Here is a 24,677-nt window from a genome sequence, read left to right on the forward strand (position 1 = left end):
GGGAAAGCAGTAGGAGCCATAATGAATGATGTTTTAAAGGCAATGGACACTTTTGGTAATTACTCAAAATGAGCATAAAACCTTTCTTTGTAACGAGTAATGGGGAGAGATTGATATTTTAAAACATTGTGAGAAACAACTCCCTCTGAAGTAATGTAGTTTTTGAGAAAGATGTAACTTTCCACGAATTTGATTTCGAGACCTCAGATTAAGAATTTGAGGTCTCAAAATCAAGCATCTGAAACCACACAACTTCATGTGACAAGGGTGGTTTTTCTTTCTTTGTTATTTCGCAACCTCGACATTTCGCAACCTCGACGACCGATTGAGCTCAAATTTTCACAGGTGTGTTATTTTATGCGTATGTTGAGATACACAAATTTTGAAGACTAGTATTTGACAATTACCAATCGTGTCCAGTGTCTTTAAGAAAATTATTATTACAAAGATTTCTTTTATCAGTATGAACTATGTCAAGTACAATCACCCAGTTCCAACAAAATAGTCAAGCATGATATTTTTCATATTTTAATCGGATTTCTGTGTTTTAACCATCAGAAGAATCAGCAAAATTGTTATTAAATAGCCAGAAAAGTCTGTAAATGCCTATATATACCATGTGTTCATGTAATGTAGGTCAGCCTGTGTACTCAATGAAATTGTTCTTAGGACTAAATGCCATGCCTATACAGAAAACATGTTCAATGGTGACTCTAGGAATAATTAAAATAAGTATTAACTAAATTGTATGGCCATATTTATTTATTAACCGCCACCTGTGTCGTCACTGCTATTGAACGTCATGCCTATACAGAAAACATGTTCAATGGTGACTCTAGGAATAATTAAAATAAGTATTAACTAAATTGTATGGCCATATTCATTTATTAACCGCCACCTGTGTCGTCACTGCTATTGAACGTCATGCCTATACAGAAAACATGTTCAATGGTGACTCTAGGAATAATTAAAATAAGTATTAACTAGATTGTATGGCCATATTCATTTATTAACCGCCACCTGTGTCGTCACTGCTATTGAACGTCATGCCTATACAGAAAACATGTTCAATGGTGACTCTAGGAATAATTAAAATAAGTATTAACTGAATTGTATGGCCATATTTATTTATTAACCGCCACCTGTGTCGTAACTGCTTTTGAATGTCATGCCTATACAGAAAACATGTTCAATGGTGACTCTAGGAATAATTAAAATAAGTATTAACTAGATTGTATGGTCATATTCATTTATTAACCGCCACCTGTGTCGTCACTGCTATTGAACGTCATGCCTATACAGAAAACATGTTCAATGGTGACTCTAGGAATAATTAAAATAAGTATTAACTAAATTGTATGGCCATATTCATTTATTAACCATGTTAACCGCCACCTGTGTCGTCACTGCTATTGAACGTCATGCCTATACAGAAAACATGTTCATTGGTGACTCTAGGAATAATTAAAATAAGTATTAACTAAATTGTATGGCCATATTCATTTATTAACCGCCACCTGTGTCGTCGCTGCTATTGATCGTCATGCCTATACAGAAAACATGTTCAATGGTGACTCCAGGAATAATTAAAATAAGTATTAACTAGATTGTATGGCCATATTCATTTATTAACCGCCACCTGTGTCGTCACTGCTATTGAACGTCATGCCTATACAGAAAACATGTTCAATGGTGACTCTAGGAATAATTAAAATAAGTATTAACTAAATTGTATGGCCATATTTATTTATTAACCGCCACCTGTGTCGTCACTGCTATTGAACGTCATGCCTATACAGAAAACATGTTCAATGGTGACTCTAGGAATAATTAAAATAAGTAAGAAACTCTTATTTACAACAGAACAAAACGTAAATCATTAAATTACTGAGGCAGTTGGCAATGCAAAATAATTTTCTTTTTTTACAACTGTTCTCTAGTGTTAAGAATTGGTGAATTTCATTTACACTTTTTTAAAATAATAAAACCTAATACAATGGATTTGTTTAGGCAGTGTCAATGACCGTCCTCATGCACTTAGCAAGGAACAACTGTGTAATCCAAGTCTTGTACATTATACAAACATGTTGTAACTTGATTTTACCCTTACACCTATGTACAATGTACATTAAAACCTGTGGGCGTAGTATGCCAACACACCAACACATGGTCCTACAGTCCATGATCAATTGCTTAATTTGCGTGTCAAACTTATTTTGGCTGCCCTCAAACATAAACTCCGAAAGGGTCACTAAAGCCACAGAAAAACAAACAAGTGCTTTGTGTGTGGTGTATTTCGCATGGGATTGAAGACATACACATACTGAGTTCTGTACGAACAAAATCCACAGGAAAATCAATTTTGCCTTGCATTGCTAGAGCAGATATCTCATTGACTATGGACTCCAATTGTTTTTTTGTTTTTTCAAGCTACTTGTTTCATTTTTTTTTTTGAAGCTATTTATATGGGCACTATGGACTCCAATTGGCGTTTTGTTTCAAGCTGCTTCTGGCCACTATGGACTCCAATTGGCTTTTTGTTTCAAGCTGCTTGTTAACACTATGGACTCCAATTGGCTTTTTGTTACAGGCTGCTTGTTGCCACTATGGACTCCAATTGGCTTTTTTTTCAAGCTGCTTGTAGCCACTATGGACTCCAATTGGCTTTTTTGTTTCAGGCTGCTTGTGGCTACTATGGACTCCAATTGGCTTTTTTGTTACAGGCTGCTTGTTGCCACTATGGACTCCAATTGGCTTTTTTTTCAAGCTGCTTGTAGCCACTATGGACTCCAATTGGCTTTTTTTTCAAGCTGCTTGTAGCCACTATGGACTCCAATTGGCTTTTTTGTTTCAAGCTGCTTGTGGCCACTATGGACTCCAATTGGCGTTTTGTTACAGGCTGCTTGTGGCCACTATGGACTCCAATTGGCTTTTAGTTACAAGCTGCATACACTGACCTTCGTGACTTTTATGTTGAATTCAGTTCATATTTAGACAGAGTGAATAAAATTGTGATAAATAATTTATATAGAGTTTTGTATGAAAGTCCTGATCTGCCATCAATGTACACTCTTCTTATGGTATCCATTGACTGTCATGTATCTTGAGAAGATGATGTAGAGCAGCCGATACCATGTTAACTGACTGGCATGAGCAAACATTGCTCGCTGAAACAATCAAATCAGTAGAAATCAATGTATGGTTAAACTGTTTGCAGTGTACAATATTTATTAAAATTTATAACAAAATGTTTCTCCACCACATTTTTGGTCGAAAGCATTTTATATGTTGTTCAAAAGCAAACATCAATAAGTGAGACTGTTCTTTCTATAAAGATGAAACAATAAATGTTGGACATCAAATAGTAAGAAACCATGGGGTCAACTTCTCTCTAAATAGTCAGGATCAGGAAGGAGTTCCTCGGAAATATTCCCCTTTTTATCACAGCAGAAAACACAGTTGAATAATTTACAAGATACACGTTTGGTAGTTACTCAAAACAAATATTATTTTAAAAACTGACTTGGTAACGAGCATTGGAGAGCTGTTGTAACGACATTGTGGGTAACGACTCCCTCTGAAGTAACATTGTTTTTGAGAAAGAGGTAATTTTCTCACTAAAATAATAAAAGACTTCTAGCTAGAAGTCTTTAATTCCTATCTGAAAGCACACAAACTCGTCCAACAAGGGTGATTTTTCTTTCATCATTTTCTCACAACTTTGATGACCAATTGAGCACAAATTTTTGTACAGGCTTGTTACTTTATGCTTATGATGGGATACACCAAGTAAGAACACTGGTCTTTGACAATTACCAAACGTGTACAGTGCATTTAACACTTGAACACTCTCTACTCTCTCAAAGTTATTTGAAGTGGATGGACTGGAAGGTTAATTTGTTGAATTTGATGTATTTATTGACAAACTCAACACTAGTGAGCCACCAATTACAGGAAAGGATGAATTATTCATATTGATATCTCACAGCTGCCCACATTTGTATCTTGCAATCTGAGAGATTTTGTAAAACAACCTTGGAGAAATTTTAGAGTTACATTCGACATAACAGAGAAAATGTTTCCATAATCAGGGAGATTTTCAAATTTGCTTATCAGAACATGAAAAGACTTGTTAATTTTCCAAAAGAATCAGAGAGAGTTTGCAACTCAATAAACGCAATTTAAACAAAATAAATATGTATATTACATTAAAGGAACTTTACAGAATTGGTTTTTGCTAACAGTTCCAGGCAGTGTAAGCACTTTATGTAATCCACCATATACATAAACCCAGATAGGCCATCTGGGTCACAAGAAAGTAGTGAAAAAATGATTACGCATTTTGCATGACATTGATTTTTTTTAAATGAAGAAAACGCTCACTGAGCAATAAACTCCAAACGAGAAAGTAGTTTTACTTACTTCTCATCAAATATGACATTTAAGGCAGAAATACTTCAGGGAATGTTTTCTACTATATCATCATTAGTCTGTGTAAGTTTTATGTAAATCTGTGATCTTCCCAATGTTTTTCTTACAAATTCTCTAATATTCCTTTAAATAGTCAGGGCTAAGAGCAATACATTTATTTTAAGATTGGGATGAATGAAAAATACTCGGACAAATTTGTTGTTGGAATGTTGAGCCTTGTAAGCTATCTGTGTCATATGTGTGATTGATTGTAAGATAACTAATTAGATTGACTATTTGGAAATCTAAATGGTTGTAAAACCAAAATGCTTGTAATCTCGCATTGCATCACAGCAATTTCGCACAACAAAATCATGCACTTTGACAAAGAAAAAGAAATGACATAAAACACCATCGTGATGAATTTATTATTGCATGCAGTGTCCGGAATCATGATTGATTACAAGAAGGCACTCAAGATTCTAAATTGTGGTTGGATTCTTGTGTGATGACACTAACCTGTGATTTCCACATATTCCATGGAGGAGTCAGAAACATGTGTCTACTCAGTAGAATACTGAAGGGAATGTCCAAAAAGATTAAATACTTTCTCCAGATGGAAACACTCTGAAGGAAGTATAGCTTAGTACCTGCAATCAAATCAAATCAAATTAAATTGAACTTGTATTGTTTAATGTGGACCCAGGAGTCACACTCGGGCTATAGCCTTGAAGGTTGTGGACTCGAGTACAATAATAATAATAATAATTAACTGATTAACTAAAATGTAGGATTAATATTATGTATAAAAATGTAAAATATCCAACATAAAAAGATTCTACAATATAAACAATATAAATTCGGCCTTGTTGGATATGGGACGCAGAAGCGCTATATTTTTCCGTATTCCACTTGCGCTTGTGTGATAACATACAGTATAGAAACAATTTAAAACATTATAAACAACAGACCTAGATATATAAACACCTATACAAATGGATACTTTAAAAATACAATAAAATACAACACTGAATAATATGCAAACCAGTGTTTGTAATGTTTATAAAGAACCATGCCAAATATCTCTTCTGTAAGCCTGAGACGTTGTTTTTTTCTGTTTAGGATATAAGAAAATGACTGCAAATTGTCCATAAGCAAAACATAACACATTGCAAGCTGCTTCAAGTATCCACAAAAATTGTTTTAATTGGATGATGAATTAAAAAAAAGGTTTAGAATACAACGTAACCCTCCAAATAGATCTGTAAAATTCCCAGTAAAATTTTTGAAGGTACTGATGGGGTGTTATGGCCGAGTGGATTAGAGCACCGAACTCAAGCTCTAATGATTCTGTTCAGCAGAGTGTGGGTTCGAATCCAGGTCGAGACACTTGTGTCCTTGATCCAGACACTTACCATGAGCTTCTCTCCACCCAGAGGTAAATTGATCTGTAAAATTCCCAGTAAAACTTTTTGAAGCTACTAATGGGGTGTCATGGCCGAGTGGATAAGAGCACCGAGCACTTCCATGGACTCTTTTGTTCAACCCTGCTGTTTGAATGCTTGTACATGTACATGTAATCCTGTACAGTACAGTGGAAGGCGAATTGTAGGAGGAGTGTAACCTTACTGTCTGTTCCTGGCAAAGTTCACATCCCAAGACCTCACAAGACTGGTGGAGGAGTTGCAATACTGTACAGATCTACTTCATCCGTCTCTGTGAAAAGTAATGACGTCCAGTACACAACTTTTGAATCTCTTCATGCTGAAGTTTCCGGAAACTCTAAATCTGTTCGACTTGTCATTGTATACAGACCTGAAAGAGATTCAAACGGCCAACATGTGACTTTCTCAAGTTTTCTAAGGGAGTTTGAGAATTTGATTTTGGAATATCTGCTTCATCCATCGGAAATTATCATCACAGGCGACTTTAACATTCATGTTGATGACATCCACAACACCAATGCAAACCAGTTTAAGCATCTACTTCAGGCTTTTGGTCTTACCCAGCATATCAAGGAGCCGACTCATCGTCTCGGTCATTGCCTAGACCTTGTCATAACTCGTGAAATCTCCCCACCAATTGTCTCAAACTTTGTTATTCTACCTGGATTATCAGACCATTATGTAGTCATGTGTAACTTGAGTCTGTGCAAGCCCAAAGTCCCAACCGTTACTATAAAGAGCAGACAATGGAAACATGTGAATCCTACCGAAGTGTTCTGTGAAATAGGCTCCCATTTAGCAAATCTAGAAGTTGATCACGACTGCTTGGATTCCTATGTCAGCCAATATGAGAGTACAGTCAGTGACATCTTGGATAAATACGCACCTTGAAAAACGAGATCAGTCAAGGTCCGAAATGAAGCCTCCTGGTTCAATGATGATATTCGTACAGCGAGAAAGATCTGTCGTCAACTGGAGCGGAAGTGGCGGAAAAATGGCAAATTGGCAATTCAACGACAAGAATATCGCAACCAATGTAAAGTAGTTAGGAATTTGATCAACCAGGCAAAGATCATCCATTATTTATCCCAAGTACAAGAATCCTCAGGAGATCAAAAGAAGCTTTTCAAGATAATTGGTAAGTTGTTGCTCAAACCCAAAACCCCTGTCCTTCCATCCACTTACAATGACCAGGACTTAACATCTATTAGACCAGGACTTAGCAAATGAGTTCCAGAAATTCTTTGTCACCAAGATTTCAGACATCCGCTCATCATTTTCATCAGTCCCTTACAACGTGCCGCAGACATTGCCACAACTTCAACCAGAGTGTAGACTATCTGTGTTTGAGCCTGCGACTTTTGCTGAGATTCAAAGGGTTATTATGAAATCTCCTTCAAAATCCTGTGAGCTGGATCCAGTGTCAACATCCATGACAAAGCATAACATCAATATTTTTGTACCCTACATCACTTAGCTTGTAAACAAATCCCTCAGTTCCGGTTGTTTTGCCGATAGCCTCAAAGTTTCCTACACTAGTCCTGCTAGACTTGAGTGCTGCTTTTTTGACACTGTCGATCACAACATCCTTCTCTCTCGGCTCCAGAATCACCTTGGCATAGAGGACACAGCCCTAGCATGGTGCAAATCGTATCTCCACAATAGAACTCAGCATGTATGTATTGGCACCGCGATATCCGACCCTGTTGTTTTGAACTACTCTGTGCCACAGGGGTCGGTACTCGGCCCGCAGTGGTTTACGCTATACACTTTACCGATTCGTGACATCATCCTGAAATTTAATCTGAATTACCATGTGTACGCAGACGACACTCAGCTATACATCACGTTTAAATCTTCTCAAGAAAACGCCAATGCATCTATTGCAAGACTTGAGAAATGCATCCAAGAGATTCGACGTTGGACACAACAAAACTTCCTGAAGTTAAATGATGATAAGACAGAGTTCCTTCTATTTGGGTAACGTCAACAGTTAACTAAGGTTTCAGTGTCATACATCTCCATCGGTGATGCTCGGATAGCTCCCTCGCTGAAAGCTCGGAACTTAGGGGTTATTTTTGATTCATCAATGACACTTCAGCCACACATCAACAACATTGTTCGTTTATCATCATATCACATCAGGAATATAGGTAAGATTCGCAAGTACTTGGACAAAAGTGCCACTGAAAAGGTCATTCACGCTTTTGTTACTTCTCGTCTTGACAACGGCAATGCTCTTCTCTACAGTCTTCCTAACAACCAGATTTCCAGACTTCAACGGCTCCAAAATACTGCTGCCCGCATTGTGACACTGTCTAGAAAATCCTGTTCTATCACCCCCATTCTGAAACAACTACACTGGCTCCCTATCTCTCAACGAATCATCTTCAAGCTGATGCTCATTGTCCACAAAGCTCTTAATGGCAAGGCTCCCCACTATATTTCTGAACTGCTTCAAGTTTACACTCCATCAAGGAATCTTCGATCAAGTTCTATGCTTCTCCTCATTGAACCCAAGTCTCGACACTCATGGGGTGACAGGTCTTTTTTTTCAGTCGCGCCACGCATCTGGAACTCTCTACCACTTAATCTTCGATCTTGTCTTTGTACTGCAAAATTCAAGTCTCTTCTCAAAACTTATCTTATGTCACAGGTTTTCAATGACTAATTTTGTTGTGTCTGTTTTTCTTTGTGTTGTGTTTTGTTTTTGTTTTGTTTTTGGTTTTACTGCGCCTTGAACACCCAGCAGTGTGGATATGTGCACATTACAAGTCTTATTATTATTTATTATTATTATTATTATTATTATTTCATTTTATCACAGCATGCAAAAGAAAGATCTCATTTTCCTTTGTGCCGGTAACTCCTCGAGCCGGGCTACGTCCCGTAGCCTTAGATCTCAAGGGTCTTTCTCAGGATCCTCGCTGTTCCCAAAAGCGCTGCCTTCTGTAATAGATCTACCCTCACATTTGTCCCTATTTCATCTAGATGTTTCCCCAGTGCTTTGGGAATGGTGCCAAGTGCTCCAACCACCACGGGGACTACTTTTACCTTTACGTGCCAAATCTTACGAAGTTCCCTGGCCAGGTCCTGGTACTTCTCGATCTTTTCCATCTCCTTCGAAGCTACCCTTGTATCACCTGGCACAGCTATGTCAATGAGATGACACATCTTCTTCGTCTTATCTAATAGCACAACATCCGGACGCCTATGTTGTATAACATGATCGGTCTGAATGTTAAAGTCCCATAGGATCTTGACCTGGTCGTTCTCTACAACTTTCTCCGGAACATGGTTGTACCATTTCGCAAGCACTTTGACACCATACTTCTTACACAGATCCCAGTGAATCACCTTGGCCAGCTTGTCATGTCTTCCTTTGTACTCCGTCTGGGCCATCTTACTGCATTCGCTAACAATATGAAATACAGTCTCCTCTGCTTTATTGCACATTCTACACATAGGAGAGACGTTTGCTTTCTCTATCCTTGCCTTCATTACATTTGTCCTTAGAGACTGGTCTTGCGCCGCAGTAATCAAGCCCTCTGTTTCCTTCTTTAGTTCTCCACTCTTTAACCAATTCCATGACTTGCTGCTGGCCACTTCCTCAGTACACCTCAAGAACCGGCCATGAAGTGGTTTGTTCCTCCAATCTTGATGTCTTTCCTCCTTCCTTTCCCTCTTGTACTCCTTCGGCCCAACTTCGTCTGCCCTCGTGTACCTTTGTGCAACTTTCAACAAGCTCTCCTCGGTCCTTCTGACATGACAATGCAAGCTTCTGCGCTCGATGTTAACACTGTCCGCCACGCTAAGCAACCCCCTTCCGCCCTCTGACCTCGGAAGATAGAGTCTACTAACATTTGACCGCGGGTGTAGCATGCCATGCATGGTCATTAGTTTTCTTGTCCTCCTGTCAGTGACATCTAGATCTTCCTTAGTCCACTCGACAATACCCGCACTGTACCTCATCAAAGACACGGCCCATGTGTTAATCGCCTTAATCATGTTCCCCCCGTTTAGTTTAGACTTCAAACATTTCTTTACACGCCTGATGTATTCTGCCTTCAGCCTTACCTTTGATTCCTTGTGAAGGACATGGTCCGATTCAAGTACACCAAGATACCGATAACTCTCCTCCTCACCCAAAGCCCTCAACTGTGTACCATCTGGCAGAGCAATGCCATCGGAATGTACCCTCTTCCCCCTCTTCATGGTCATTGAAGCACAATTATTATTATTATTATTATTATTATTATTATTATTATTATTATTATTATTATTATTATTATTATTATTATTATTATTATTATTATTATTATTATTATTATTATTATTATTATTATTATATTATTATTATTATTATTATTATTATTATTATTATTATTATTATTATTATTATTATTATTATTATTATTATTATTATTATTATTATTATTATTATTATTATTATTATTATTATTATTATTATTATTATTATTATTATTATTATTATTATTATTATTATTATTATTATTATTATTATTATTATTATTATTATTATTATTATTATTATTATTATTATTATTATTTATTATTTATTATTATTATTATTATTATTATGATTCTGAACCGGATCTGTGACCTGGTAGATAATGGGCTTCGTGAGGAACAGGCAGGTTTCAGACCAAAACGCTCCTGTGCAGAACAGATCTTTACTCTCCGTCGCATCATTGAGAAGAGCCAGGAGTTCCAGGTGCCTCTTGCAGTCAGTTTCATTGACTTCAGTGAGGCTTTTGACAGTATTCACAGGCCTTCCTTGAGGGAATACTCCTTTCGTATGGCACTCCGGAAAGGATAGTCAAAGCGATAGGAAACATCTATGACGACTCCCGCTGCCGTGTTCGGACCGAAGACGGTCTCAGTGACTGGTTCCAGGTACTAACTGGTGTGCGCCAAGGCTGTATTCTGTCTCCTATTCTTTTCGCTGTGGTCATTGATTGGGTTCTGAAGAAAGCTATGAAGGACGATGGAATCGTTTGGACTGGAGGAGCCAAACTGTCCGACCTTGATTTTGCTGATGATATCGCAGCATTGTCCGACAGTACCCAGGGTCTCCAAACTGTAATGGACTCCATCAGTGATGCCTCAGCTAGACTGGGTCATATGATCAGCAGAAAGAAAACAAAAATCATGCTGACAGGTGATCACCAGACAACACCTGACATTCTCGTTGGGCAAGATAAAGTTGATGTAGTGGATGACTTTACCTACCTGGGAAGGTCCATCAACAGCCAGGGATCAATGGATCATGAAATCAGCTGCAGAATAGGTAAAGCCTTCGCAGTCTTCAACCAGCTTAATAAGATCTGGACAAGCAAGAAGTTCTCTCTTCAAACCAAGCTTCGCTTCAACAATTCCAACGTGCTTTCTACTTAACTCCATGGCTGGGAAACTTGGTACTTAAAATCAAGTCAAGAGAAGAAACTTGATGCATTCCACTCAAGATGCCTAAGGAAGATCTTGGGCATTAAGTGGGATGACTTCGTCAGCAACGAGGAGGTAAGAGAACGGTCACAAAAAACTCCAGTGTCCAATACAATCTATGGGCGGCGCATGAACTGGCTGGGCCATGTTTCGCGGCTCCCCCTTTGAGACTCGCTAATCAAGTCCTGTGGTGGAACCCCCCGGGAAGGAGGAGGAGAGGCCGAACTAAAATGAACTGGCACCAGACCATCCAGTGGGACCTTCATAGGGTCAATAGAGGCTGGAGCGACGTCAGGTCACTGGCTGCTTGACCTATCTGCCTGTTTTATCATTAGTTTTGTTTCAACCTTTTATACAAAATTCTTATTCACCTGTTCTTTTTACGGTCGGGATTACACCTCCAGCCCCTCACCAGACACGGCACGGCTTGTGCGGTACGTGATATGCCCCAAGGCTTACAGAGGTTGTCAAACAGGCTGAGACATCAGAACAATTCAAAACCCGGTTAAAAACATACCTGTTTACTTTGTACAATAATTGTTGATTTCCTTTTACAGCGCATATAGGGACCTCACAGTGATGTGCGCTATATAAGAATGGTTTTTATTATTATTATTATTAATATTATTATTATTATGTTAATGGGTACCTGCGAGGGCAGAGATGGTTCTTGAGATTGATTAGCTTAGTGCGCTAAATATTGGCAGCACAGGCTAATACTCCCCAGGGAGCTGAGATGGTTTAAGGAATGTATTAAGGCCTAGTGACCAGGGGTAATAATGTGGAAGCGATTTGAGACACCCTTGGGGTGTTTAAAGTGCTATATAAAACCGACTAAATTATTGTTAGTAGTAGTATTATTATTATTATTACTAGTATTAGTAAACCATTAAATTTACAAGTTTTACCTTTTTTTAGTTTGCCAGATTCCACCATGTTCCTGTATAAAAAAAAGTGTGATAGGAAAAGAAAGTCAGAACAATGGCTCAGAAAACTCCACAGAATCCCAAACAATGAAATGAAGAACTTATATATTTGGTCTTTCATCATTTTAGGTCAGGCGACAACAGATAATTATCATAAATACAGAGAATTAAACTTTGTTATAAACAAAATATGCTGACATTGTGCAATATTTTGCTGCTTTTAAATTTGGGAAGCCCCTGTAATTTTAAGTGTGACATCAGAGTCAGGTTTTAAATGGTTTCACTGTGCAATGTTAGTGTGAATAAAATGCAATACCTTACTGCTGTATAACATGCTATATGATTCTTATGGCCACTCACACCAGAGGCATCAAATGTCACAATCTAGAGAAGAATAAATATTTAATACATGTTAATTTGTGCATCGGAAAAAAAAGAATATTATTTTTGTTACCCTTTCACCGATGTGTGTAAGAACTGTATACACAGTACTTACCGAGTTTCCATATTATTTATCAATCTGCCCCTAGCTTCCAAGAAATCTCAGTGGTCTGGTTGGTAAGACTTCTGCTCTAGAATTGAACAGGTCTTGGCCGTGAAACCAACCAAGTAAAACCAAAACCCCAAAAAGGGTAACCCCCCCCCCCCCAAAGATAATAATGACAACAATAATAATAATACAAAATATTTGATTAGGAAATTATGTTTTGCATCCCTATATTCCGACAGCTCATTCCATATTTAGATACACCTAAGTACTGACACTTATGTTCTATGTTTTGAGAACCCTACATGTAGCCCCTATTGATTGTTCCAACACCTTTAAATTCAGACACATGCTTCGATACCCTTATATTCCAACAACCCTGTGTTCCAGCACCTCAATATTCAGATTGCTCAACCTCTGTTTGGACACCCCTATGGTCCGACAAATCAAGAGATAGTCCTAAAATAATAAACCCCTTGTGATCTACAGGGGTCAAACATTAATTGTTGTGGCCCTATGATGCAAAAGTTATGAGGATTAGGGAATTCATTTACTTTCAGAATCTTGGCCCAAACTTGGCAGTTCCAGCCCCACCTACAAATTTAAACATTACAAGGGGTGGATTTCACAAAGAGTTAAGACTAGTCTTACAATGTATCTTGAGTTAGGACGAGTTACTCGTCCTAACTTAGGACTAGCCACACGTTTTGTATTTCCCCTAGGACTAGTCCTAAGTTCATACATCAAAGATGGCGATCACCGTGTATTGCAATTATAATAATAACAATAATTTATTGATTTTATATTGCACTTTCTCCAGGACCAGCCTGTTCGAGGGCACATGACAGTAAAAATTGCAAAAGATTAAGAAAATGACATACAATAAGTGAACAGTTTAAAGAAAAATTAAAATTAAAAAATATAAGCAAAGTGGATGTATACAACTTTACAAGCAAAAAAGTGCATAAACACCATAAAACAATAAAGGCTGTAAAAACAATGCAACTTTGATATAAGAAAGCAACACTCAAATAGAGAGCATAAAATTAAAAACTAAAAGATACAAAACTCACTACACATTACCGAAGGCTTTCTTAAAAAGAAAGGTTTTGAGTTGTAATTTAAAAAGACTTTGGGAATGCAGTTAACGAACGTTTGCTGCCAAGTTGTTCCATAGATTTGGTGCTGCTTAATAAAAATCTTGATTTCCTTGATTTCCTCACAATCCATCTATACCCTCAGTCTCCTCTAGGTTCCCTACTTCCCTGTGCTTGTCAAAAACTGATTCGGTTTAGTGAGCACACACTTCCTACCCACTCTAACCCCTACCCTTAACCTTGGGTCATCTATACCCTCAGTCTCCTCTAGGTTCCCTACTTCCCTGTGCTTGTCAAAAACTGATTCGGTTTAGTGAGCACACACTTCCTACCCACTCTAACCCCTACCCTTAACCTTGGGTCATCTATACCCTCAGTCTCCTTTAGGTTCCCTACTTCCCTGTGCTTGTCAACAACTGATTCAGTTCAGTGAGCACACACTTCCTACCCACTCTAACCCCTACCCTTAACCTTGGGTCATCTATACCCTCAGTCTCCTCTAGGTTCCCTACTTCCCTGTGCTTGTCACCCACTGATTCAGTTCAGTAAGCACACAATCCCTGCCCACTCTTACCCTTAATCTTGGGTCATCTATACCCTCAGTCTCCTCTAGGTATCCTACTTCCCTGTGCTTGTCAACAACTGATTCAGTTCAGTGAGCACACACTTCCTACCCACTCTAACCCCTACCCTTAACCTTGGGTCATCTATACCCTCAGTCTCCTCTAGGTTCCCTACTTCCCTGTGCTTGTCAACAACTGATTCGGTTTAGTGAGCACACACTCCCTACCCACTCTAACCCCTACCCTTAACCTTGGGTCATCTATACCCTTAGTCTCCTCTAGGTTCCCTACTTCCCTGTGCTTGTCAACAACTGATTCGGTTTAGTGAGCACACACTTCCTACCCACTCTAACCCCTACCCTTAACCTTGGGTCATCTATACCCTCAGTCTCCTTTAGGTTCCCTACTTCCCTGTGCTTGTCAACAACTGATTCAGTTCAGTAAGCACACAATCCCTGCCCACTCTTACCCTTAATCTTGGGTCATCTATACCCTCAGTCTGCTCTAGGTATCCTACTTCCCTGTGCTTGTCAACAACTGATTCAGTTCAGTGAGCACACACTTCCTACCCACTCTAACCCCTACCCTTAGCCTTGGGTCATCTATACCCTCAGTCTCCTCTAGGTTCCCTACTTCCCTGTGCTTGTCACCCACTGATTCAGTTCAGTAAGCACACAATCCCTGCCCACTCTTACCCTTAATCTTGGGTCATCTATACCCTCAGTCTGCTCTAGGTTCCCTACTTCCCTGTGCTTGTCAACAACTGCTTGTATAGTTCTATATATGTACCAGAACGTAAACGAAAGGACGTACGGAAACCTAAACATATCGTCCACGAGTGTGCAGTAGGCCGCATCTGATAAGCCTGTACATGTCACATGGGTACCTAATTATTCCATTTGGCGTACGCCCATTTCGAATAACGTACAATGAACTTTGCACTGGGTAATAGGATTCATACATACCGCCCCTTGGGTAAATGTGGGGGGGGGGGGGGGCTGCGCTATGGGGTTTTCTTTCTTAACAATAGCCTAATCCTGGTGGGGGTATAGCTCAATGTAGACGTATTTACAAATGGCGAAGGAAGACGGCTCTATTTTTCCCCTCTTTAGCCATGTATCTCCGTATCGTGCATACCTCTCAAATATAGTAACCATTGCTTTGTTTTCTCGGAGATATGACTTCAAATATTCAATTTCTAGGGGATTTTTACATCCCAGTTTTGCTTCTTAAACAGCCCTTGACTTCTCTGAGAAAATCGGAATATGCATTCAGCACCTTAGACACTTGAGTAGGGGTGTATTTGGGGGTAAACATTTACTCGCGAGACAAACATGAAGAAATAAATGTAATAAACAATATAAAAAAATCGCCAACGCATTAAAGATGGGGTGGTCTAAAGAAGTCCACCCTAAATAGTTGAAGGCACTGAACACGTTTGGTATTGTCAAAGACCAGTAGGCCCTATTCTCACTTGGTGTATCTCAACAATATGCATAAAATAACAAACATTGGAAAATTTGGACTCATGAATTGGTCATTGGTCATTGAATTGCCAAAAAATACTGAATGAAAAAACATCCTTGTTGTACATATTAGCGTGCTTTCAGATAGTACTAAAAGGCTTCTGGACACAAGTATTCTATTATTTTAGTGAGAATTTATCTGTTTCTCATTAATATTTTGATAATTTACTAAACGTTAGGTGAGAGTGCCTTTAACAAGAATGTGCTCACCCAAAATAAATAAATTAATAAATAAATAAACAAAATAAACAAATGAATAAAAAAGCGCGAAATTGACCTAAATGACATAAAATCCCCCCTTCTGTATTGCAGGCGATGGCCAGAACTAATTTTTCATGGACTCCTGGGAAAATCCCTGGAGATTTTAACCCCACCAAAAATTTCCCGGGAATAACTGTAGTGTGAAAAGGGCTTTTAATTCGTATATTCCACATTTTCACTCAATTCAATTTTGTGGGTTGAACCAACAACATGCTGTCTAACATGCCGGGCTTCTAAGCTGTTTTCACTTTCATCTCTTATTGTGAAAGGTATGCCTAATCTTTGTGTGCCGACGTTAGTGTACAATGGGGCTACAAGTGCCTCTCAGTGAAACTGGGCATGGTCGTGGTGCGCCCATCCAACCCCCTGTCATATCAAACAATAAAGATTTGCATACGTTCCAGTATTGAGGGGACTGGCAATGCTCCTGGTGTAAGAATATCGTGTGACTAATCAAAATTAAGGTTACATTGCCCGGACGTTGCAATACGTCCATTTTTGGTTTTTGATTTGGTTTTCGCTGACGTTCTGGTACAGACTTAGTAAAGCGATTACCTTTAATTTTGTGTTTCTTCACACAATTGTAAAATATGATGACCTATTACATTTATCATAAGATTGGCTCTTATGTTAATGCTGTATTTCTTCACAGATTGTAAAACATGATGACCCATTACACTTTTCATAAGATTGGCTCTTACCGTGTTAATATTTTTGTTCTTCACATAGTTGGAATGCATGATGACCTGTCAAGATTGGCTTTTACCATGTTAAAGGAACACGTTGCCTTGGATCGGACGAGTTGGTCTATAAAAAGCGTTTGTAATCGTTTGTAATAAAATGCATATGGTTGGAAAGATGTTTTAAAAGTAGAATACAATGATCCACACTAGTTTGCCTTAAAATTGCGTGGTTTTCATTTTCAAGGAAAACCATGCAATTTCGAGGCATGTTTGTGTGGATCATTATATTCTACTTTTACAACATCTTTCTACACATATGCATTTTATTGTAACGGTTACAAACGCTTTTCAAATACCAACTCGACCGATCCAAGGCAACGTGTTCCTTTAATGTTGCATTTCTTCACAGATTGTAAAACATGATGACCCATTACACTTTTCATAAGATTGGCTCTTACCATGTTAATTTGTGTTTCTTCACAGATTGTAAAAAATGATGACCTATCACATCAAGATTGACTCTTGACTCCATGTTAATGTTGTGTTTCTTCACATAATTGTAATGCATGATGACCTGTTACATTTAACAAGATTGGCTCTTACCATGTTAATGTTGTGTTTCTTCACAGATTGTAAAACATGATGACCAATTACATCTGTATCCCATTCTTCCTCTTGGCCATCTTTTAATCTTCTGAAAGTTAAAACAACAGCAAAAACCAAACATGTGTAAAAAAAAAAATTCAGAAAAAACATCCTTATATATCAAACAATTGTATGTAAAACAGTGCATGCTTTCAGTAAGGCCATACATGTACTGTAGACCCAAAATCCTATAAAGCATTCAGTTTCATGTAATTGGAGCCAAAGTGTCTCTTGAAAGGCCTAATGACTAAACTACATAGTGTACATCATGTACCAACCTCGTTCCCAGGGGTGATCGATCGCACCGCGCCATTTATTCCCAGCATGCCTTGCTCGATCATAACCTATGACATTGGCAAATTTAAAAGTGCTATATGCTAGCACATTTAAATGAGCTATAAATGAGCATACATGTTCATTATTCAACATTTTCTACACGGCCACGCATGTCTTTCGTCTTAAAGAATGTGTTTGTTTTTATTTAAAAATACCATGTTTGTGTCATAAAAAACGTGGACGTGATAAACATACAAAATCTTAAAACTAGGCGTGCACGCACCTGACATCTAATACATTAACCAATTTCCTGAGCCAATCAGCGTTGTTTCCCAGTACATCCCTCCCAGGGGTTAGTGACAAGAGGTATCGATACGGCCAGCTGCCCATGGTAGCGAGGCTGATCATGTACAGGCTGATCATGGAGGTCTAAGGCATAATTTGAAATAAAGCTTGTAGAATGTCAAAAGCTTAAAGGCAGTGGACACTTTTGGTAATTACTCAAAATAATTATTCGCATAAAAACTAATTAGAAAGAAATTATTTTCTACGAGTTTGATTTTGAGACCACTGAATTAGTTTTTGAGGCCTCGAAACCAAGCATCTGAAAGCACACAACTTCATATGACAAGGGTGTTTTGTTCTTTCATTATTATCTTGCAACTGCTACGACCAATTGAGCTAAATTTTTCACAGGTTTATTATTTTGTGTACAAATGTTGAGATACACCAAGTGAGAAGACTGGTCTTTGACAATATCAACAGTGTCCAGAGTCTTTAAAGATTTTTCCACAACCTATGAACATTATTATACACCAACAATAATAATAAAAATTCTTACTCATCATTTAACACATTGATGTTCTCTGCATCTTGTAGACCAAGCGTAAAACAGCTGGCTATCAGTTCCTTAGTTCTTACTTCACCATGATTGTAGTAATTACCTGCAAAATATTTGGCAAAACACACCAGTCAAAAATAGTCAATCCCACTTTATACATGTATCAAGCATTCATACAGCACTGAAAAACAGGTGTCTATAAGTGGTTAAAATTACAAAACACACAAACTTAGTTTGTCTTTTAAACACAAAACAAACTCCAAATTGCAACCTGATTCGGCCTGAAAAACAATATTTAAATCTTTCCATGCTCTGATTTAAAAAAAAAATGTACATCTCCATGATTATTAAAATGTTGTCACTACTATAACGTTGAGAGCTATTCTCAACATCTCAGGACTGTTGTACAAAATCTTCCTTAGTACAAGATTTAAATGTTGGCAGCTCTGCAACCTGATGTGTGTGCAACTGTTAGTTTTGGGTTGTTGTGGATCTCACTTATTTTAAAGGGCAGGCAAAATTAATCTATATTTTAAAAAGCATAGAATGATGACCTTGTGAACTGTTGACACTTGGTGTGAAATGAAATAAGCATTTACGTTTTTTTTTTGACAAAACCAATTTCAATAATACAGTGAAGGCTTTATGCATTGTTTGTTTCGATTCAAAACTTCAATTAACTTTTACCAATGAAAATGTGTGAAAGACTGTTTAAGAATGTTTTGTTTGATTTTGTATCAGGCTTTCTTGACCCAATGCAGTTCGCCTATCAAATGCTATTTTAACAGTGTTAGATAAATAATATGCCCACTTAGAACAGGTTCGCTCTAATAGTTCAGCTAGAGTGATGTTTTTTTATTTCTCGTCAGCATTTAACACTATTCAGCCTCATGTACTAATTCAGAAACTACTAGACCACTGTGATGTACCCAAGTCTCTTTTGTCCTGGATGTTAAATTACTTGACAAATCGTTCTCAGTATGTTAAAATTAATGCTGCTGGCACACAATCTAGTTTGATTTATTCGAATACTGGTGCTCCACAGGGTACGGTTCTGGCTCCGTTCTTATTTTCATTATATACATCAAAATGTAGGTCTTCTGAAATGTCGTGTCCTTGAATTAAATTCGCCAATGACACTGCAATGATTGGTCTGATTAGTAAGGATGATGATCACTTGTATCAAGATCAAACTTCAACGTTTTGTCAACTACTGTGATCTCCAACTATGTTTCTAAACCTAAAGAAATGGTTATTGATTATAGGAAATCACGCCGACCAGAGCCTGTGATGTTAAAAGACAGAGCAGTGGAACGTACAACTTGTTACAAATATTTGGGTGTCGTTCTTGACAATGAACTGTGTTGGCATGAGCATGTAGATTCCATTGTGACAAAAATGAATTATCGTATGTTTTGTCTTAGGAAATTAAATTTGTTTCATGTCAATCGTAATATTTTAGCTACTTTTTACGACACTGTGGTTGCTAGTGTTTGGTCATACTGCTTGGTCTGTAAGGGTGGAAATGCACGTGGGATTGCAAAGGATCGCATAAATAGAATCATAAGAGCAGCAGGAAGGATTCTCGGGGAGTCGCAACCGCTTGTTGACACAGCATATGCTGGCTGGCAAGCTAAATATATGCTACTGAATGATGCTAACCATCCGCTTCATGATGCGCTTGCCAGCCAGCTGATCCCAAGATCTGGTCGTATGCGAGTGCCATATTCAGCGACAAACCGCTACCCATCCTCCTTTATCCCTCGTGCAATAACATACCACAATCTCAGTTTCAAACGATAATGATTAATTAACGCCCAGTCTCCAGATTTTTTCTTATCTCATTTTTACTAACGAAACTTATAAATGTATCGCCCAGTCTCCAGTATTTTTCTATAATCGCTTTTTAGTAGTTTTTCTTGTAATTGTATTATATAGCCATTGTCTGTTTTTTAATGTTTTTAATGTGTCAAATGTTTTTACTGTATGCGATGCCTTTGAATTACCCTTTTTGGGATCTAATAAAGATTATTGTATTGTATTGTATTGTATTGTAATTACATTACAATTCATGACTCTATCAGAGCAAACATTTTCAATGTAACTCATTGTATACTGTGCAGTGTAACGTGTACAAAAATACTTTCAATACCTAATTTTTTACACTGAACATATACAAAATATGGTTGTTGGAATGTTTAAGGAGTGTCTCGACTAACACAAGGCAACTAAACAGAATCAAGGCTAAACCCAATTGAGTTGGAATATATTCAAAATGCAAACAAATTTGTGTCAAAAAGGTTCAGTAAACCACCTGAGCATAGCACTTTTCAGAATTGCATGCACAATTATTTGGACCTCAAGGTTGACACCAGACTGGTTGACACACAGAGTACAAAACAGTTTTCAAAAAAAAAAAAAATGATTTTACGGAATTTAACATGTAAACAATTTGTTTGTGTCGGGAGGGTTTCGGGCTACAATAACACAATGCAACCCAAATCGAATCGATGCTTAGCCCATTGTGTTGGGATTTTCAAATGTAGAAAAACAAAATGTTGGTGTCAAAAAGGAACCAGTGGCTACCAGAGCATAACACCCTTTAGAATTGCATTCATATAGTATGAACTTTAGAGCTTCATGTGTACAAATTATTTTTACATTAAAAGAAAGCTTTAGACCATGTTCATTGAAAGCAAAAGGAAAACAAGAATGGTGTGTTGACAACACAAATGCCCCGCTGAGATACGAGTTGCTACACCAAGTCCTTTTTGAGTTATTGTTTCAGCCAAAATGAGCTTAATATTTATCTGAGGGGGTCCAAAAACAAAAGACGTCTAGGGGATCCCATGACCAATCCACAAACCAGGTTTGGAGTTGATACGCCAAGTCCTTCTTGAGATATCGCTCGGACAACATTTCTTTTGTTTTAGCCATAACAAACTTAATATTTTAAATCTGAGGGGACCAAAAAAAAATAGGCATCTAGGGGATCCCATGACCAATCCACAAACCAAGTTTGGAGTTGATATGCCGAGTCCTTCTTGGGATATCGCTCGGACAACATTTCTTTTGTTTTAGCCACAACGAGCTTAATATTTATCTGAGGTGATCCAAAAACAACAGGCTTCTGGGAGATCCCACATGTCCCATGACCAATCTACAAACCAAGTTTGGAGTTGATTCGCCAAGTCCTTCTTAAGATATCGCTTGGACAACATTTCTTTTGTTTTAGCAATAACGAGCTTAATATTTATTTGAGGGGATCCTAAAACAATTGCCGTCTAGGGGATCCCACGACTAATCCACAAACCAAGTTTGGAGTTGATATGCCAAGTCCTTCTTGAGATATCGCTCGGACAACATTTATTTGTTTTAGCCATAACGAGCTTAATATTTATCTGAGGGGATCCAAATACAATAGGCCTCTGGAGGATCCCATGAACAATCCACAAACCAAGTTTGGAGTTGATACGCCAAGTCCTTCTTCTTGGGCGATACCACGATATTATCGAATATCGCGATACTAATTTGGAAACGATTTCGATATCGGATTTATTTGGTTTTAATCGAAATACCGTTATTACACACGATATATCGCGATATCGATTAAGTATCGCAATATCGCGATGTATTTCCTAGCTGAGACATCTTGCACTCCATAGGTTTGGAGTAAAACCAGAAGAATAGGTCATTAGAACACCTCTCTTATGCTATGACTGTCTCTTCTACAACTTTCACTGGGAGTTTGAAGACTGATGATGTCAAATTTAATTAATCGCAATTATATCGAATATCGCGATATATTGTCGGCGATATATCGTGAATAAAATAAATCGATATCGCCCAAGCTTAGTCCTTCTTGAGATATCGCTCGGACAACATTTCTTTTGTTTTAACCGTAATGAGCTTAATATTTATCTGAGGGGGTCCATAACGAGCTTAATATTTATCTGAGGGGGTCCAAAAACAATAGGCGTCTAGGGGATCCCATGAACAATCCACAAACCAAATTTGGCGTTAATATGCCAAGTCCTTCTTGAGATATCGCTCGGACAACATTTCTTGTGCCAATATTGGTTTATTTTCATATAAAAATACAAGACCAAATAAAAAGTCATCTGACTAATGGTATTTGGTTTTTAACAATAAAATTAAATCAAAAATATATGTTCAAGTTTACATGATTAAACAATAATATTAAAAATGTTACTAGAGTCAAACAGACAAACAGGAATTGGGAAAACAGCATAAACAAGGAGGGGGGATTTGTGGACACATTAAAAACAAAACGAGGGAGTTTAAAACAAAACAGCAACATTCTGTAGGCAAGTGTGATTTGGACACAACATGAGCAAAAAGGAAATGAAATGGAGCCGTTATCATGAACTGATTGAGCATTGAGGGGACAGGCAAGTTTTTGTATCTTTGAGTTTTTATCTGAAGATGTTCTAGCTGCCTGGTGTTTCTTAAAATATGCTCTGACAAATAATTAGATTTACGTTCTAGGGGGAGGAGGTGGCGATGATTATCAGAAGTGAGCAGAGATTTGGCAAATTTAAGAACTAGGTGTTTACGCCTTTCATTCAATGATTCAAGTCTAAAAAAATTTAAGTGATCAAGATAAGACAAAATATTTGCAATAAGCAAGATAAGCAATAATACCCAAAGGCATTTTTTTAACTTTTCCAATATTATGAGCTTGTATTTCAGAGATTCGCGATGACCACACAGCAACACCTGGGTAATTTTGGGGTAATTTTTGTAACACAAAACACAATGTCCACAGATTTACATTAAACTGACACCGTTTGAAGATAATGATAGTAGAAAGCGTACCTTAAAATATTAGTTGCTGAGTTGCTGTTGTTTTTGAAAAATTAGTCAAACAATGTAATGAAAAAACGTTTTTACATGCTAAAATAATTTTCACTGACCACTGAGACGAAAATTATTTTCATGAGACGAAGCTGTTATTACCTACCACACCAACATATTGGTCATGCATGTGCACGTCGATGATATTAACATACAACGCAGGAGCAAATGCCCCATCTGCCTACCCATAACACATTACGCCGTTTACGGTTCTGAATTGCGATAAACCTTATATATTAATACATTGGGGAATGGAGGAAGAAAATAGACTTCCTCCATTGTCCACATGATGAGTTTACATAAACATTGAGCATGGTCGAAGGTATAAATAATTCTACCTCCATATGAATGGGGATAACTTTCCGTATGGAGACACCACTTTTTCACTCTTTTTTACTAAAAGGGATATCTCATTGAGGTAAATTAGATACTATATCAGGATAACTTTCCGTATGGCGCCACCACTTTTTCACTCATTTTTAGAAAAAGGGATATCTCATTGAGGTAAATTAGATACTATTATTTCATATCAAATGAAAAAGTGGTGGCGCCATACGGAAACTTTTCCCTATATTATTTCATATCGAATGAAAAAGTGGTGGCGCCATTCGGAAACTTTTCCAAAATCAATATGACAATACACCTAGCCTGTGACCTAGTTCTGCCACTCTTCTACTGCATGCTTAGTCTTTAGAACTAGGCGTGTCCTCAGAATTAACCTAGCCACGTCCCCACATAAATAGGGTCGATCTGCTTCGTATCCTTGTGCGTGGGGGCTGGTTCTATTTATGGAGCGTTAGTATAAACATGGAGGAATTTATTCCTCCATGGTATAAATGGAGCTATCGAGTCAAATACCAACCTGTAGAAAGACACAGAAGGTTCAGTTTCGTATTGGCTTCCTGCACAAGCTGTAATATCGTCGGTGCGAAAAACATGCACTCGTCGTCTGGGTGGGCAGTAACTACCAACACTTCTCTCGATTTCCCAGCCTTCGTGTCTGATGATCTCTTACGACGTAAAGCTACATAATAAATGAGGAGAGAAATTGCTGTGTAGGGCAAGAAGAAGTAGACCATTCCACTTGCTGCGGCCATGTTTGACATTGTTTAAAGTTCCTGCCAAAAAAAACCTCTCTCGAATTAGAGGGCGCTGTTTAATTTGCGTGTGCTG

At 37.9% G+C, this 24,677-nt stretch overlaps 1 protein-coding gene across 1 annotated transcript; it reads right to left on the bottom strand.

Annotated features, from left to right (window-relative positions):
- Window positions 1–512: 512 nt before the first annotated feature.
- On the bottom strand, window positions 513–24,664 carry LOC117306339 (N-acetylglucosaminyl-phosphatidylinositol de-N-acetylase-like). The gene is made up of 7 exons (XM_033790975.1): window positions 24,367–24,664; window positions 18,627–18,729; window positions 17,468–17,558; window positions 12,564–12,631; window positions 12,230–12,261; window positions 4,930–5,060; window positions 513–3,167 (listed from the first exon to the last, which is right to left on the bottom strand). Exons 1-7 carry the CDS (start codon window positions 24,608–24,610, stop codon window positions 3,060–3,062), a joined length of 777 nt encoding a protein of 258 aa, XP_033646866.1. The 5' UTR covers window positions 24,611–24,664; the 3' UTR covers window positions 513–3,059.
- Between the last annotated feature and the right edge of the window lie 13 nt (window positions 24,665–24,677).

This window comes from Asterias rubens, chromosome 1 (genome assembly GCF_902459465.1).
Source record: "Asterias rubens chromosome 1, eAstRub1.3, whole genome shotgun sequence".
NCBI classification, from domain to species: Eukaryota; Metazoa; Echinodermata; class Asteroidea; order Forcipulatida; family Asteriidae; genus Asterias; species Asterias rubens.